This window comes from Poecilia reticulata, linkage group LG16 (assembly GCF_000633615.1).
Source record: "Poecilia reticulata strain Guanapo linkage group LG16, Guppy_female_1.0+MT, whole genome shotgun sequence".
In the NCBI taxonomy this organism is placed as follows: domain Eukaryota; kingdom Metazoa; phylum Chordata; class Actinopteri; order Cyprinodontiformes; family Poeciliidae; genus Poecilia; species Poecilia reticulata.
The window spans coordinates 32,936,629-32,952,927 of NC_024346.1; the positions used below are offsets into that span (position 1 = coordinate 32,936,629).

General features: G+C 36.4%; 1 protein-coding gene across 3 annotated transcripts in view; it reads right to left on the minus strand.

Annotated features, from left to right (window-relative positions):
* vps13b (vacuolar protein sorting 13 homolog B) overlaps positions 1 to 16,299 on the minus strand; it is a 312,942-nt gene that overhangs the window by 269,024 nt on the left and 27,619 nt on the right. For all 3 annotated transcript variants that reach the window (XM_008432898.2, XM_008432900.2, XM_008432899.2), the window contains 7 exons: positions 12,374 to 12,648; positions 9,699 to 9,794; positions 6,420 to 6,542; positions 5,889 to 6,026; positions 4,367 to 4,454; positions 2,607 to 2,792; positions 380 to 549 (listed from right to left, as the gene is read on the minus strand). In XM_008432898.2, the coding sequence (XP_008431120.1) occupies positions 380 to 549; positions 2,607 to 2,792; positions 4,367 to 4,454; positions 5,889 to 6,026; positions 6,420 to 6,542; positions 9,699 to 9,794; positions 12,374 to 12,648 (1,076 nt within the window). The remainder of the gene's footprint in view (positions 1 to 379; positions 550 to 2,606; positions 2,793 to 4,366; positions 4,455 to 5,888; positions 6,027 to 6,419; positions 6,543 to 9,698; positions 9,795 to 12,373; positions 12,649 to 16,299) is intronic.

The following is a 16,299-nucleotide window of genomic DNA, read 5'->3' on the forward strand; positions in this document are numbered from 1 at the left end:
TGGGGTTTATAAAATATGACTGCTTTTCATAGTTTTCAAATATTTGCCAGGCTTTGTAATCTATCTGTAATTGGTTTCTAATTCAATATATATCACAAAATATAATGCAAGTTGTCAAAATGTAAACATTTACTAATTGATTTCTGTATAAGGAGTTTAAAATATACATAATATAATATTTATTAACCACATTTGGATCAAAAGGAGTGTCAGACTCTGTTGGATGAAGCCAAAAGTCTCACTTGGCATCTGTTAGAGATTTTCACCACGCAATCCTTTATGGCACTTAAAGACGCTTTTAAATATGTTAAAGAAATGTGCAGCAAGAATGAAGGCAGACGGCTGCTGAGTGGAGCAAAACAAGATGTTGAGGAGCTACCTTATATCCCAAGATGACAGGAATTAGTGTGTGAAGAAGGTTGAACTCTGCCATGGAGACGGTAACAGAGACTTGGAGCAAAGTGACAGAAGTGAGTCTGGTCGGTATGAATTCCTCTAGACGGGAGATCTCCTCTGGAGTAGCTGGACCATGGGACGCCTCAATAGCTTCTGCAGAGGTATTCAGACACAAATACTCACGTTTACCTTAGATTATTTACTTTTAGATATTGGAGATATACTGATGTTAAATTGCAAGTGTCAGAGTATAATTTTAGAATGAATGCTGCCATGAGTAATTAGTGGTTTAATAAAGTAAGAAATCCCGTAAGGAGTTCATTTGGATTTCATATAAACAGTTTGGCAAGTAAATAAATTTCAGGGATTCTGCGTCATTCCACTATGCCTGCTACATGAACTACATAATCAGGTTTCCAGAAAAAAAGTAACCATCAAATAAATCACAACTGATTTACTTGAAGCATTTTGGCACTAGCTTTAGTGTGCTTTTCAGTAGCTATGTTCATGAACAGCTTTATAAAATCAATAATTACAACCCCCCAGAAAAGGCAGCAGTAAAGTCAAACCTGCCCACCTTTAATGAGGAATACCATGTCTTATGCCTGAGGTAGACTTCTGTTGCGGTCTTGGCTCTTGTTCTGGGACTCTGGCTTCTTTTAGTTCTGTTAGGGTTCTGATGGGCTTGGCTCCCACCTCCATGGTGGTCCCAGAACCTAATCTAATAGTTGTTGGTCTCTGGCCAACCTGGAGTATGATTCAAATTAGACTAGCACTGCTCTGTCTAAAAAGAATCGAGTGGCAGGGTTCAACTAGATATCCTCAATGCACAATTAGATAATTAATTGAGCTTGGACACAAGAAAGTGGTAATGAAGACAAATAGTCGTTAACCATTCAGAACAGAACTCACTGTAATACACTTGAAAAAGAGTAACTGTGCATGTTAAGATACACACAATTGCGCATAGTTTAGAAAAATCCCTTACTCACTTGAAATCTGTACTTCGATCCTGGGACTAAATAACACCCAGAAACTTAAAACATGTTTTTCTGATCAGAGAATGAGCCACAAAAAGCTCTGACCAGGTCCGGATAAGTGAAGAAGACTCAATCAGAGCCATTTTCAGTATCTGCAATGTTTTTCAAACAAAGCACAACAAAGCAAAGAGGTAAAGAAGTTATTTCAAAGAAAACTGACATAGCTGAACTAAAGGTTGCTGTGGTTTAACTTTTTAAGTTTCCAAAGTCTCTTTGTCACACAACATACTGGATTTAGAAATGCTTGCAGGTTTTTGAAATTTTCAGAGATTGAGAAGGATGTTATTTGGATTGCTAGCCAGATTAAACACGGTAAAAGCCCATTTAAAATCCTAAACTTTGTAACTACTTTACCTTCGTTTTACAGCGACTTCTCTTTCACACAACTGCATGACGTTGCCTTGTGCTGTAAGTATATGACTACTCAGCAAAAAGGCTAGAAATAATATTTTCATTGCTGTTATTTCTTCTTATAATTCATAGAGTAAAACTGCAGTCTGATCAAATTAATATCAACAGGTTAAAGATTTGCAAAGACCAAAAATCTGAAATTAGCTACAAAATTAGCATGAGTACATTGCCACAAAATAGTATAAATGAGACTGTAAGACAATACACATGTTGTGTGTTATGTTTTGGGACTGCCTTTAATAAATTAATTCTATAACTCCACCTGGGAATCTTTTCATACCTGCCCCTGCAGTAGAGACAGGAGAATATATATGCATGAAAAGTATCAATACTGACCAAAGGACAACACTTCTGATTGAATCATTACCTGTCATATTTTGTTTCCAAAGGTGAAGTCGTTTAAACCAGGGTAAAACTTATTTCCAAGTCTTTCACAACGTTAGTGCTTCAACTATTAAACACAGAAGCACACTCATCTCTCTTTCACAACCACCCAGGGAATGCTCATACCTCTACAAGTATCTAGGAATGATCACTAAGAGAATGGGTTTGGCTTCAAACTTCCTCAAAAGGCTTTAAAAGTTGCTACTTTTATGCACAGCTGTGTGCTGAGGAACAGCTTGTGTAAGTAGATAGCAATGTGATGAAGACATTAGAACGTATAACTGCTACACCTTATGGTGAGGGTAAAATACAGGATCTGGAGAATGAAACATGAGTGCGTGAGGCTTGGTCACATGTTCAAGAGTGAATTCTGACCTTGCTGTGGTTTGCAATAAGGCTCATATTCATGATCCATGGCACAGGTGATCATCTTGAGGATGCGGTGGGCTGCACTACTGTGTAGCCGGATGTCAAGAGGTCCGACCACCAGCCTCTTCATGGAGGTCTCTTGAACTGCAGGTGGCAACTCCTCTGGATGTAGCCCAGAAAAGTCCTGTGAACCTACAAAAACATAATAGGATGGCTTAAAATACTGATGGTATCTTCTTTCAGCCCCAAATGTGAACTTTTTTGTGGACAGAATAAAAGATTTGTTTTTCATATTAATATTTGCAGTATTACATCCTCCTCTATTCCCTGGAATAGCACTACAAAGATAGCTGTGGTGGAACTCAGCAGCAGGCAGCAAAACACATAGCCATGAACAACCAAAGTGATGAATATTCCAAATGTCCTGTTCTCTCACACAGCTGTCCCTTCATTCATCGCAGGCCCATGTACCAGAAGTCCACTTAAAAGACTAAGCTCCCCAGCAATAAAAAAAAAAAAAACACAGAGAAATTAAAAATAAAAGATGGGGGTGGAAGAATGGCAGAGAGGGAGGAAGAGGACAAAGGGTCAAAACTTGCTTTATTCCCATTACATTCCAGCAATACGCTGAGCTCAGAGCTAAACACTGTGACCTTTAAGTTTTGTTGTTTTTTATTGTTTTTTTTGGTGGAATTGGCTTGAGAGGGAGGGTTGTAACTCACAGATTTTTGAAATTTATAAAAGGCGACAGGCATTGCCACTTTCCCTCACCCCCCCCCCCAGTAAGATAGGGCTACAGTGGATTACGCCTAATATTAACCAGATGGCCATAGTTAGAATGGTCAATGTAATGATGAGGAGGCCGAAATTAGCACTGATTTAGACATCTGAAAGCGTCCTTGTTCCTCAAGATTAAAAATAAATTTAATCTGCAGTAATTATTCTAAGGTGTATTTAACTGACCTAAGTATTTTGTTTGTCACTCTGCACTCCAGTGGGAATGCAGAGTTGAGTCATTTTGGGGGTTAATATAGGATTAGAGGCATGCTCAAGAAGGCAAGAGTTATTCCTCTACTCATTCATTATCACCTTAAAACAAAGGTAAGGATATTGTTCTGGACTACTGCCACTAAATAAGATAAAAGACAACAAGGTAGTGTAGAATTCATTTCTTTAGCAGAAGAGCACAAAATTAATCTTTCCCACCAGAACTGAAAAAAGGCAAATGAGCAAAGAGGTCCAAGAATAACATTTCCAATTTAAGAACAGTTTATCTCTTAATGGGATCTTCAGATCTCTTGGATTTGGATAAACAATCTCAAGTGCTGCTGCTGCTAAAGAATGAGGGACCTTGCCCATCTTAAGACTTCTGCCAGGAAGAGTGACACCTAATTAGGCAAGTGGGGCCAATTCACTTTCTCAACAGCTTACAGGTAAAGCGAAAGAGGGGGAAACATTGTTTCAACAAGCAATAAGGAGAGAGAAACTCAAATATGTGTCAGTGTAGACTAAACACTTCTGACAGTTGCCCCGCAGGTAAGTTTGGGGTGAGAGTGAGGACAGGGAGGGTCAAGGACCAGGTGGCTGTGAATGAAACAAGGAGAGCTTTTTCTTCAAGTCTTGAGTGGGCCAGGTTGACAGGGAGAAGAAAAGAGAAAAGGAGTGAGAGAAAGAAAGGGGGAAGGAGGGAAGAGCAAGAGAGAAAGAAAGAGGAGGTGACAAGGTAACCAAACAAACTGTGTGAGGAAGAAGAAATGAAACAATACCTTTGGAGCTGCTGTTCTCCATTGTGTAGAGATAATCCATATAGAAAGCCCCAAAGCGCTGCATGCCTGCTATCTCTGTGTAGCTCTCCTATCAGACAAAAGCAGAGTTCGGTAAACATGGCAACAAGGCAGCAAACGCACTGATAGCCTTTAAGAGTGGCAATGACTGGGGTCAAGGGAGATATGGTAGTGAGGGTCATATCACAGATAAAAAGCTATTGAGTGGCAGAAGTACTTAGTTGGACATTTGCTTTTTGTTTGTTGTTGGGGTTTTTTAATAGCCCAATAAAAACACAGAACCTTACAGTTAAGACTTAACAGAAAAAACACTATAAGAGCAAGTAAACTGTGTAAATGTTTCACAGCTGAAAAAACTGCAAATTTCGATTGACCACTAAGAGGTCAATTTAATGTAAATAGAAAAATCTCTAAAATATTTATAACTTACAGCAAACAAGAAATTGATTAATTAAAAAAATAACGTATTTTTGTTTTTCTTAGGCAAGTGTCAGTCTGCAGTTTAACAGACATAAAGAAGAGTGGGGGGGGGAAAATCACTCAAACACAAATGTATCTACACTGTGAAACATTACAAATGAATGATAAAGTAAAGCTCAACAGGTAATTTCAGTTTGAATTCAGTCAGAAAAGGTTGGCAGCACTGGGTAACAGCCTTTTTTAAATGTATTTAAATAGTTTACAATAAATACAAAAAATTAAGAAGAAAAAGCTGTTTATTAATGTTTCTAGATTTTTAAACTCCTGTTTGAAAGTTTGTTTGTCTAAAAGCCTACTGTTATAGCTCATTAGTTGGAAGGTCAGGAGGTAAGTTTTCCTTCCACATGAATCACTGAAAGGATTAAACCAACTCTCAGTCCTTCCCTTCAACAACCCACCTAACGTTTACCCAAAATTTCTTTAAGCAGCTTTTTTCAGGAGAACCTTATCAGAGAGACAGGTTAATGATTAATATTTATTAGGGGATTTCTAATGGATGTGGCATGCTTTTGGATCAAAGTCAGCCTGGTTTCAAAATCTCTGATGTTGATTTAACACCAGAACCTTTGTGTTAGTCTTAAACGTCCATTTATAAACAGAGAGGGGATGGATGGGAGGATGGACAGACATCCAAACACCGGCTTTATTGAGGGTCAAGAACATTTCAAAGAAGAGTCAACACTTATGCTGGCAGGAGTGATCAAGGGAGCAGTGGATTATCAGGAACAATGGAGTTAACACTAATACTTGAGTAGCTGCAGCATTACAGCCAGCTGGGTGAGAGTGGTAAAATAATAAATTGAAGTTTATTATAAGATTCGAGGTAAAAACTATGAATAAATGAAACTAGAACTATACTTTAAATAGGACATAATCAATTATAAAGCTTAACATAGCTTCATGTTAAAATTTCAAATATCTATATCACTGTCAAAATCAAATACCAACAAAATGCAGTTATCTGGATGATATCATCTACTTCTGCATTTTGTCATTCTATTTACCAGAGGCATGTTCTACTTACCTTGTGATTAGCAGAGTCTAGGATGAACTCGGCTTTTACTCCATTATTCTCTGGACTGCGGTAGTCAAACAGAGAGTTGGTAAGGTAAGTCATCCCTTTACTTTTTAGGTTGTCCCCACAGCTGAAGAACACTGCGTCCTTCACGGAGAAGAAGAAAACATCAAACAAGCTTTTGTGAAAAAAAAATTTGTTTAATTATTTTTATTGATTGTAAAATGAAGCAAATTTATAACACAATAAAACTGAACATATGTTTAAACCTAAATTAAGTGTTTGAATGTACACAACAAATACAGCAAGTACGTAAAATAAAAGCAACAATTATTTATCTGTAAGTCAGTACAGATATACATGACAATACCATTATTACAAATAAGAAATGGCACATTTTGTTCTAATAATAAAACTACTAAATTATATCAAACATGCGTCAATCTCCTTTGAAAATAGAGAGAATAATTTGGTTATATTTTTGGCTTCAATTGTTCTTAAAGGTTTCTTCATAAAAAGATCTGTTAGGCTCCTTTTTACCTCTTCACGCCTGTTCAAATTTTCTTCAAAGTCTCGAACTCCCATGATGCCTTTCAGACACAGTGCCCGACAGCCAACAAAGCCAATCTGACAGTTGAAGAAGGGTTCCCCCATCATGAGTACCTGAAAATATAACCAGAAAAGGGTTCCAGAGTTTTCTGAAATGTTCTCTATTTAAACATTAATAGTAATAAAGGAACATTGATTGAATGAGTTGAAAAGTTTAGATCAACACTGTTCTCTCTCCACACAGTTATCTGGAACTAAAAGAAAACATATGACCAACCACATTATAAATGAGTGATATTATAACAGAGAGGTAGTACGCTTTCATTAGCCTGGCTGGCTAGCACTTGAGCAAGTTTCTGTATATGCAAAGATTTACAGAAGAAGCAATATGTATATTTATTAAATATTTAGACTTAGTTTTAAGTGCCATTTATTTACTGTTTTAGATAAAAATGGTAAACTTATATGTGTTTTAGGTAAAATTTTGACAAAACATTATAGGAGCTTTCTAAAACCTCATTCAAAATGTGTTCTGACAAAGGTTGTTCAGTACTACACTCCACTCCCACTCAGAGGGAAAGCCAACATGTCTGGTAAATGACTCGTTATAAGACATACCAGCTTTAGCATCAAACTAACTTTGTGTAAAACAAGTCAGCTATGACCTTAAAACTGCACACTGTGCAGTTCAAAAATTTCACTGGTCACAGTGTACAAGATCAATATTCTAAAAATCTTGGTAGTGACCTGAGTCACACGGTGTGATGGGAGATGCAAGACTGATTTCTTAAAATGGTAAAACTGTAAAATGGTAAAACCTCAGTCAGATCAGACAGTGATATGAGCTCAGCAATTAGTGAGAAGCCAGTTGGAGGCGTTAATGGCCTTATTATTAGAGTAAGACATTAAAAACGGGATGGAATGCAAATGGCCAATAATCTTCAAGATGTTCTCCTAAGACAACATTTGATATTTGTCTAATCATTTTCGATTTCTAGAGTGGCAAATCGACTTGCCTGTAACAAAAACCACAGACCACCAACTTAACCTCACAACCAATTCTTACAGTTATCTCACCACCCAAGATTTAGTCCACAGTGGTAAAAAGTAGAACAGTCTGAACGAGACTGTTTAGATTTTGTATTTTCATTACAGATATGCAAGCAGTATAATTTTAGGAAACATTTTTAAAATTACTTAAGCACTTAACTTTGCAAAAACATTTAATGTTTAGTTGCACAAAAACATTTTGTTTTTTAATACATTAAATATAAAATGTGTGAAATCTGGAATTTTGCGTTTCAACTGTTGAGTCCAGCTAAGTGACTAGATGTTTTTTTTTGGTGGAAACATTTAATTTTGCAATGTTAGGTAGTGCAAGAGTCAGATTCTGTATTCCTTTGGTGAATGTCATTTTCATCCACCTGGCAAACATCTAAGATATAATAATGTCTTGGCTTATTGCTCCCACCATCACATATCACAGGTTTCACTTCAGGTACCCAGTTACTTTTCAACACTTTCATATTCTGTCCAAGAATACTCACCCCTTCATTCAACAGAACTATAAATGACAGACATTGAAAATCTCTGAATTTTCATATCTGGAAGAAACCGTAAAGCTAAAACTTCTCTCAAATCTGTCCAGATAAATAAGACTAAAACACAGGTCTTGCTGGGAAAGACGGAAATGATCAGACTTGGGTACTAGTCAGACATTAATTAGTACACTGCAGGCTGCAGATAAGTGACATGGAAAACAGTTAAACATTTAAAACTAAGGGTTTGGAGTATCAAAAAAAGATTAACCGATTATTACCAACATTAAAAATAATCATTACAATTATGGATGCACAATGTATTGGCAATAACATCGGTATCAACTGATGTAATTTTCCCCCCCAACTTTATTTATAGAACCATTTTTCTTTTACACAATAACTCAAAATGCAAACAGCAGAGCAGCACAAACACAACTTCACATCACCTTTATGTGAAACCCTGAGTCCCACAAAGCCAAAACATGTGTACATGATTCACCAGAAACATGTTACATCTGCCACATACATCACTATCAGAACAAAAGATTGTTGCCAGCCTGGCATTAGAAAAGAGTATCACCAATAGAACTTTGCATTCAATCAACTTGCATGAACCAGAGACACAGCAGCATCAGTGAGATGTATCAGTGAGATGAATGTTGAAGCTTTCCTCCTAAACTTTCCTAACAGTACACAGCGAGGATGAGGAGAGCAGCCATATAATCCTATGTAGTCATATAATCTATATAATCCGACAGAGATGGATCCTTTAATGACAGAATCCGTAGAGAGTAACATGTTTACAGTTGTTTCAGGGGGGACGACTAGAAAAATGAGGAAACAATTTTCTGACTTAGTCCAGGCCTGAAAAAAATTATAAAGCTGCTGATTTGGGATGCTGTTGGGAGCTGTTCAAATGAGGAGAATATGCCATCTGTGTATATCATTAGCAGATTTAAGACCATTGTTGTGCCACATCTGAAACACTGGATCAGTTCTGGATGGCTCAAAGACACAGTTTCTGTATTTAAATCATATCAGTCCAATAAGTTAAACTGGGTTGATGGTAAGAGCCGACATTTAACTGAAGCAGAGAAGAAATGTCAGCAGTTTGATTGTTTTCCCCCCCACAGTGTTTAAGGGTAGGGAATGTATACAGTATATACATTATCTGCGAATATCAGTCATCAGTCACAACATTAATGTCAGATATCAATATTAGCAAAAATTGTATATAACTGTACTTGTTTTCTATAACTAATAGTAAAAGAAAAACAGTTTTTTATTGCTTTGTCAAGGGCATGAAAAATCAGATCAGAATACACTTTGATCCTCAAGGGGAAATTGATTATTTGTTGACAACCTACACCCATCCAAAGAGTTAAATATTAGCAAATATAAATATAAACATTTGTAACATACAAAAAAACACATGAAATGATAACTAATTTAAATACTACCAAAATATACACCAAAAACAAATAAAAGAAAGTATGTAAATGGAAATGTATGACTTTATAAATCTAATAAATATGGTCAGTTATCTTAAAGAAACTCAGAGTTGGGAGTTACATAATCTACGTAAATGGCTACAGGCAGGAATGATAGGTACCATCTGTTGGCCATTGTTTTATTACAGGAAATGCAGATTTAGCTCCAATGCTCAAACAAACAAAGATCCAAAAGAAAGTTCAACTTGTTAGCAAACCAGAAAGGTTGACACTCGTACCTCAATAGTGATTCCCTCTTGCTCCATACACAGAACCTCTCTGGACTTGACTTTCTGAGGACTGTAGTAGCTGCTCTCCGACTGCGTGTCTGTCAGCTGATAAACAAAGAGAAAAAATTATATTGTTAACGTTTTATTAATAAACAACAGCATAAGTAAGTTGTGTCCTTCTGGGTGTGTGGCAACTTCAGTTATAGTGAAAATCAACAATGAAGTATACCTTTTGAAACCCTTTGTCTAAGTCATTAGAGATGAAGGGAAGGAACAAAGAACCATTAACGTACCAGACAGAAAACCTCACTGGAGAAATGATCAATAAATGGAAATATAACTGCAGCAATAGCTAAGGTTTTTTTAAACTGCTGGATTTGAAAAGTAAAATTATTTTTCCTAGTAAAAATTATTAAAAACATTTTTCCTTTGAATATAGTGAATATTACAAATAAGCAACAACCTGACAAACATAATTGAAAGTAATACATTTTAGTTTAGATTTGATTTTAAGGGTAAAATGAAAAACCGGATCATCACCATCATCTATTAAATTAGCAATTATAACATTGACATTTTTAAGAAAAAAAAGTGCTGCTCATTAAATTCTGGAACAAATCACTAGAACAAGAGAAAATGTATTTCAATCCTTTTTGGTTGAGGAGATGGAAGCCAAGACAGAAAAACACCTGGCTAAAATGATTTGGCAGAAGGACAGTACAGCATGCTCCTGATGTTGGTTAATAAGCTGGGTGTAGAGCAGAATTAAACCCATTCAACTTTAACACAGGAAGCAGGTGCAGAGCAAAAGCAGCTGTGGATTATTATTCTTACAGAGCAGACTCCCACCCTGGATCTCTTTTCCCCTTTAGGTTCGGATAGTTTAATCACGTGCAGAAACAATCTTCCACCAAGCAGCACATCCCAAAAAATAGTAAAAAAAATAAAATAAAATAAATATATATATATATATATCATTAAGATGCTGTTCATTCTAGCAACACAAGTTCAAAGTGTGTGCTACAGAGTTTAGTAGTTTATGTTAAATATGAACAGAAAATAAAACAAACAAATAAGTATTAAACAACAGAAACAAATTAGATTTGACAATATTTGCAGAATAAGAGTTCAGTATTAGTACTGGGTGTGTGGTAACTTCAATTATAATATTGTGAAAACAAACAATGAAGAATACCTGGGGAAGCTCTTTGTCTTAGTAGAAGTACTAGCCCACTAAATCATTAAAGGTGATGATGAAGGCACAACAAATGTTTAAATAAGAACAGGTCATTATCCATACTACTGTGGTGGAGAATTTCTGATTTAAGGGTAATCCTCTTTAACACGCCAACTCCGACTAATTAATTACGCAGAATTTAACACATTAAAAATATCAACACAATAAATGTTATCAGCTTTTTACTACATATAATAGCTCAATTCAACCATTTGGTAACAAAGAGGGGTTTTCAATTAAAATGTGATTAATTAATTACAGACAATGGAATTAGCTCAATTGAAATTTTTAATTACGTCCCACCACTTGCTATTTTTTGATAGCGATAGAGAGAAATAGAGGTAGACAGAGAGTTAAGGACTCTTTATGGCAGAAAGGATCACCATGTTACCAAATACTGGCTTCTAGCATCAACACACAGGATCACGACTGTTTTGAAAGTAGCTTACATATCAATCATACAGAAAAATATGTAAAAAAAAAAAATTTGTATTCTCTATTTTTTTTTTTTTTTTGGAAAAGCAACATTAAATCTGGCATCCAGCAAAGGTTCAGCAGGTGTGTTAATCAAAGAAAGGAAATAACTGATCAGGGCTAAACTATGAATAATGTGTTTACAAGTTAAAGTCTTACTCTGCCGTTTTCCCCTAATCAAAGAGATTTTGGGAATAGTGTGTTGGTAATCTAAAAATACATCTCTCATTTCACATTCACGTCAAACTCAAGTTCAGCCTGTGGCTGTTCAAAGACATAAAATTACTTCAACTTAAATACTTCCTTCTAGGAAAGAAACAAGAATGTAAAAAACCCTTCCTTTCAGCTGCCTGCAATTATTCCAAAAGAGAGGCAATTAATTGATTAAAAGAACTCAAACAATACAGGAACAGTTTAAACATTAGAAAAACACTAAGGTTTATGTGGCCTGAGAACTGGCTCCCTTCCGCTGATCACACACACTGTCAAATGTATGAACATTTTCCCTTCACACACAAATGCGTGTGTCCGAGATGTGTGCACATGCACGTGCATGCACCAACATAAGAGAAGAAAAACGCAGACTACTAGTAATCTGATATATACGGCCTGATTCTGAAAGGAAGCAGGGATGGATTCCAATTATTCCGAGTAAAAAGACGTTAAACGTTAAAATTTTGGCAGCATTTTCTAAATATTTTTCTTCCTCTGTAATGTTTTAAGTAATAATGTAACAAGGGACAGCAACTATTGGTCAAACTACCCGCCCTGATGCTGTCCACAGAAACTAATAAGATCAACGTTCCTTAAATCGGAGCTAAGGAAAATTTATGTGCTCATTAATTTGTGAGAAAACAACACTTACATGTCCACAACATAAAAAGGTACGAAACTGGTTCAGCAAAAAAGCACCTTTTTATTTTTGAATTGTTATAGCATGAAGCCTTTAAAGTTGTGTTTTTAACAGCTTTACCTTAAAGGTGATAGAAGCTTTAGTGCAGTAGAAGCCAATAGAGACAACAGGGTCCTTCAATGTGTGCTGCTGGGGGTAGTTGGAAATTCCTTCTGTGTCCCCCTGCATGTAGAGACCTCCCTCCCCTTCTTCCTCTGTGCCTACAATGGCTGGGACGAAGGACCAAGCCCAGGACATCCAACCCTGATCTGGATCTTCAGGACTCCCACCCTCTATGTAGAGGTTCTGGCTGGAATACGGACTAGATTCCAAACTTTCCATTTCAACATCGGTACCTGAAATGATATTAAAAAAAACAAAAAAAAAACAAATGATTTCCTTAGAAACAGACAATCATGGCCGTTCCTGAATTGCCTACTAGGAGACATGACAAGACTTTTCATAGACATTTACAGTCTTGACTTCTAGCGCAAAAACCATAAACCTCAACACAAAGTATCATGAAGAAATTGTTGACTTACGGAAAAGAAAAATACTCAAATTACAAAATGCTGCAATTGTCTTAGCATCGTTTCAATCTTATGTATAAATCGATTGAAACTACAGAACATACTTCTTTCACAGAAAAAATGGTTCACAATGAAAGTCTCTGAACGCCAAGCAGAACAGTCAATTTGTTCATCTTGAGGGATGCCTAAGGCAAGCAAGTTGTTACAGCTGTCAAATGAAAACACAAAGCTAACATAGATCAATGCCACTGCATCTCCACTGTGCAGGTGTCAGTTTTTGTGTATTGCTGGAATGCAGTGCAGCATGAACTCTACACAGACAGGGGAAGTCCATTCCATTTGATGCCAGAGAGCAAAGTGAGTCAGCCAGCATCCTGGCAGAGCCCTTGACTGGGCTCACTGATCAAGGCTATCTGTCCTGAACCAACAGCCCAGGCTGTGTCTACAAATACATCTAGGAAGGGGCTGGCTCACAAATTTGATAAGCAGCCAACAAACTATGTAACTGTCTAAGCCAGCTGTACAGTGCAAGATTAAGCAGAGCTTAAGGTGAAGGCTAAAAAAGATCAACATTGAGAATGTGCAAACTGAGGTCAGGGAGGTTCTTCTGTTGATGGAGGCACTGGCTAATCAGAGGGGAAGATGTAGACATATTTGTATCATCATATTTTGTGGGACTTATAGCAACTCTAAAAAATTTACAGCAAATTTCTCACAATATGATGTCCAGAAAAACCCAACCAGGCCTCTAAAATTAGGAGCCCATTACTTAGGATTTTAGAGGCTTCTTCACTACATCGGTCATATTAAGTTGTGCAATGGTGTTGCTAAATAACACAAAATATCCTCAGTAATCATACTTTGAAACATAAAAAACATCTATTATTCCATCCATGAAATGGATGGGGAAAAAATTATTTGCAAAATATCACAGTTAAGATTGAAAATAAGCTAGATAGAAGACAAAAGGGAATTGCAATGTGGTGGAAAAACTGAATTTTGCAAATTCAGATATTTTCCACAACTAAAAATAACAATGACTAAAGATTTGAGAGAACAACCTAACACAAGAATTTAATTCTGTTATCTGGCATGTCTATGGTTATCAGGAACCCAAATGCATTCACACTCCTCTAGCACACATCATAACCTTTGACCTGGTCCTATCACTTCTGTTTCCATACATGTTAGGATAGAGGAAACTGATGTCAATAGTAAAGAATGTGTAATCCCATTCCTTACTGCCTCATGTCCTTTTCAGAAACATTATTGTCTGTGAAGTCATACTTTAGGAATCCCAGAGGCAACAGCAGTGAAAATATGACACATTATAATTAAATCTTTCACTTTGAGAATTGGCAGTTGGAAATCCCATGTTATGGTTTTAAGTCCCAACTTCCCTCTCTGATTCCATCTCTCATATAGTTTTGTTTTCCTTTCCTTTTACTTTTACCCAAGAAAGCTCTCGGTGTCAGTTTAACTAGTTGAGCTCTTTCATGTCACATCACACTCGAAGTCTGAATGTGAAGATAATCATGTTTAAGCAAAAGCATTAAACAACTTGACCCGATTAGGAAGACTTTGAAATAGTATGCCGAAAAAGCTAAGCAAAACGTGAGTGATGTGAGAAATCTAACTATTTCTCTTTGATTATTTTGTACCAACAAATGGTTAGACTGTTGTTTTTGGGACAAATGAGAATTTGAAAATGTATCCAGGCACCATGTCATAAAATGTACAGTTCATACATTCATCTATTTTATTTATTTCTTTATTTCTCTCATTTACAATTTAAAATGAACATGTCAGGTTGGTATAAATGTTTTGAATGAAAACGATTCGTTTGAAGAAAAAAAATATTTTTATTATTTTAGATGCTTAAAATTATGAAAAGTAGAAATGTGAATAAACAGAATTATAAGTCTCTGATTATTTATAGATGGAATAGTGGTTACCTGAATGTTTGGTCTCAGTTTCTGTTCATCACCTACATGCAGGTGATGCACATACAGTTTGGTAGATAATCTCTATATGAAACAACATTTAAAACACCAACCATTTGGTAATAATAGTTTAAAAAGAAGCACACTTTGACAAACTAAGAAAATGATAGTAAAATAATATGACTGCACAACGGAATAAAATGTACATACTTCTATAAAGGATATTAACACTCATGTTATCTTGTCTACTGTTATGAAAAAGGGAAGTGCCATTTATTTTGGGCTAAATTATTCCAGCCTTACTGGTTTTGCCTCAATTAAGGAGGTGACTTTTTGTCATTTTGTAATTATATGTTTTGCTTTTAACCAGAAAGAACCTTGTGCCCTCAAAGAATATTGTTGGGGTATCAAAAATGATAGATTTTCATTAGTAGTAATTTGAAATTTTGAATTGTGACAACTCTAATGGCTTGGTGTCTGCTTAAAGACACATTTGAGTCCCTTAGTTGAGAATGGTTTTCTTAAAGACAATTTAGAACTTTAGTTAAGTAAAATGCTCATCCATCTTGAGCCTGGATTATGAATGGGTTAAAATTAAATACAATTTAAAAATGTATTATTACAATGTGTGACTACTTTGTAACCCTACTTTAAAACATTTTCCCTTTCATTGTAAACAGGCCCAGTGAAGCCTGGGCTTTAATTTTGTGTTACTTTACTGAAGGTGAAGCTGCAGCCTAAAAACAAAAACAAAAACAGAACAGAAAATATTATTAGATCTTTGAAAAAGGTTTCTGGAGTCCTGAATGACTTGCTACAATGCAGAAATGCAGACCCTCCTCTCCTCTTCAGCCTTGTCACTCTGTCATATATTTCCTACATTATTAAGTATTTGAGTACTCAGGTTCCAAGGGCTGGTCCTCTCTCATTTTGTGACGGGATACTAATTCATTCTCAGAGGCTCTGCATAGCAATAGCATGACCGCGACTCTTACATCTGGCATTGGACACTTTACTGGAAGCTGTGCCAACTTGCAGAGAAGGCCAAGAAGCAGCAGGCAAGTTAAAGAAAGCAAGGTTGTAATGTGTTGTCCTTCTGGCCACCACTTTAGCTCCATGAATATTTGCTCCTGGGGCAACAAAGACTGATTAAACCCAGAAGGAGTTGTGATTTTATTTTGTTCTATTTGGCAGGGTAAAGGATGAACACATTAAGAGGGAACAAGATGGGATGGGTGTTTAGAGGAATGAAGGGAGTATTATATGGGGGGACTTATTTTTCAAAGATAGATGAGTATGTAACTTAATTTTAAAAGCGCGATACCTTATTTTCAGTCTCAAAATATGGGCTGCAAGGCTGCACAGTGGCGCAGTTGGTAGAGCTGTTGCCTTGCAGCAAGAAGGTTCTGGGTTCGATTCCCGGCCCCGGTCTTTCTGCATGGAGTTTGCATGTTCTCCCTGTGCATGCGTGGGTTTTCTCCGGGTACTCCGGTTTCCTCCCACAGTCCAAAAACATGACTGTCAGGTTAATTGG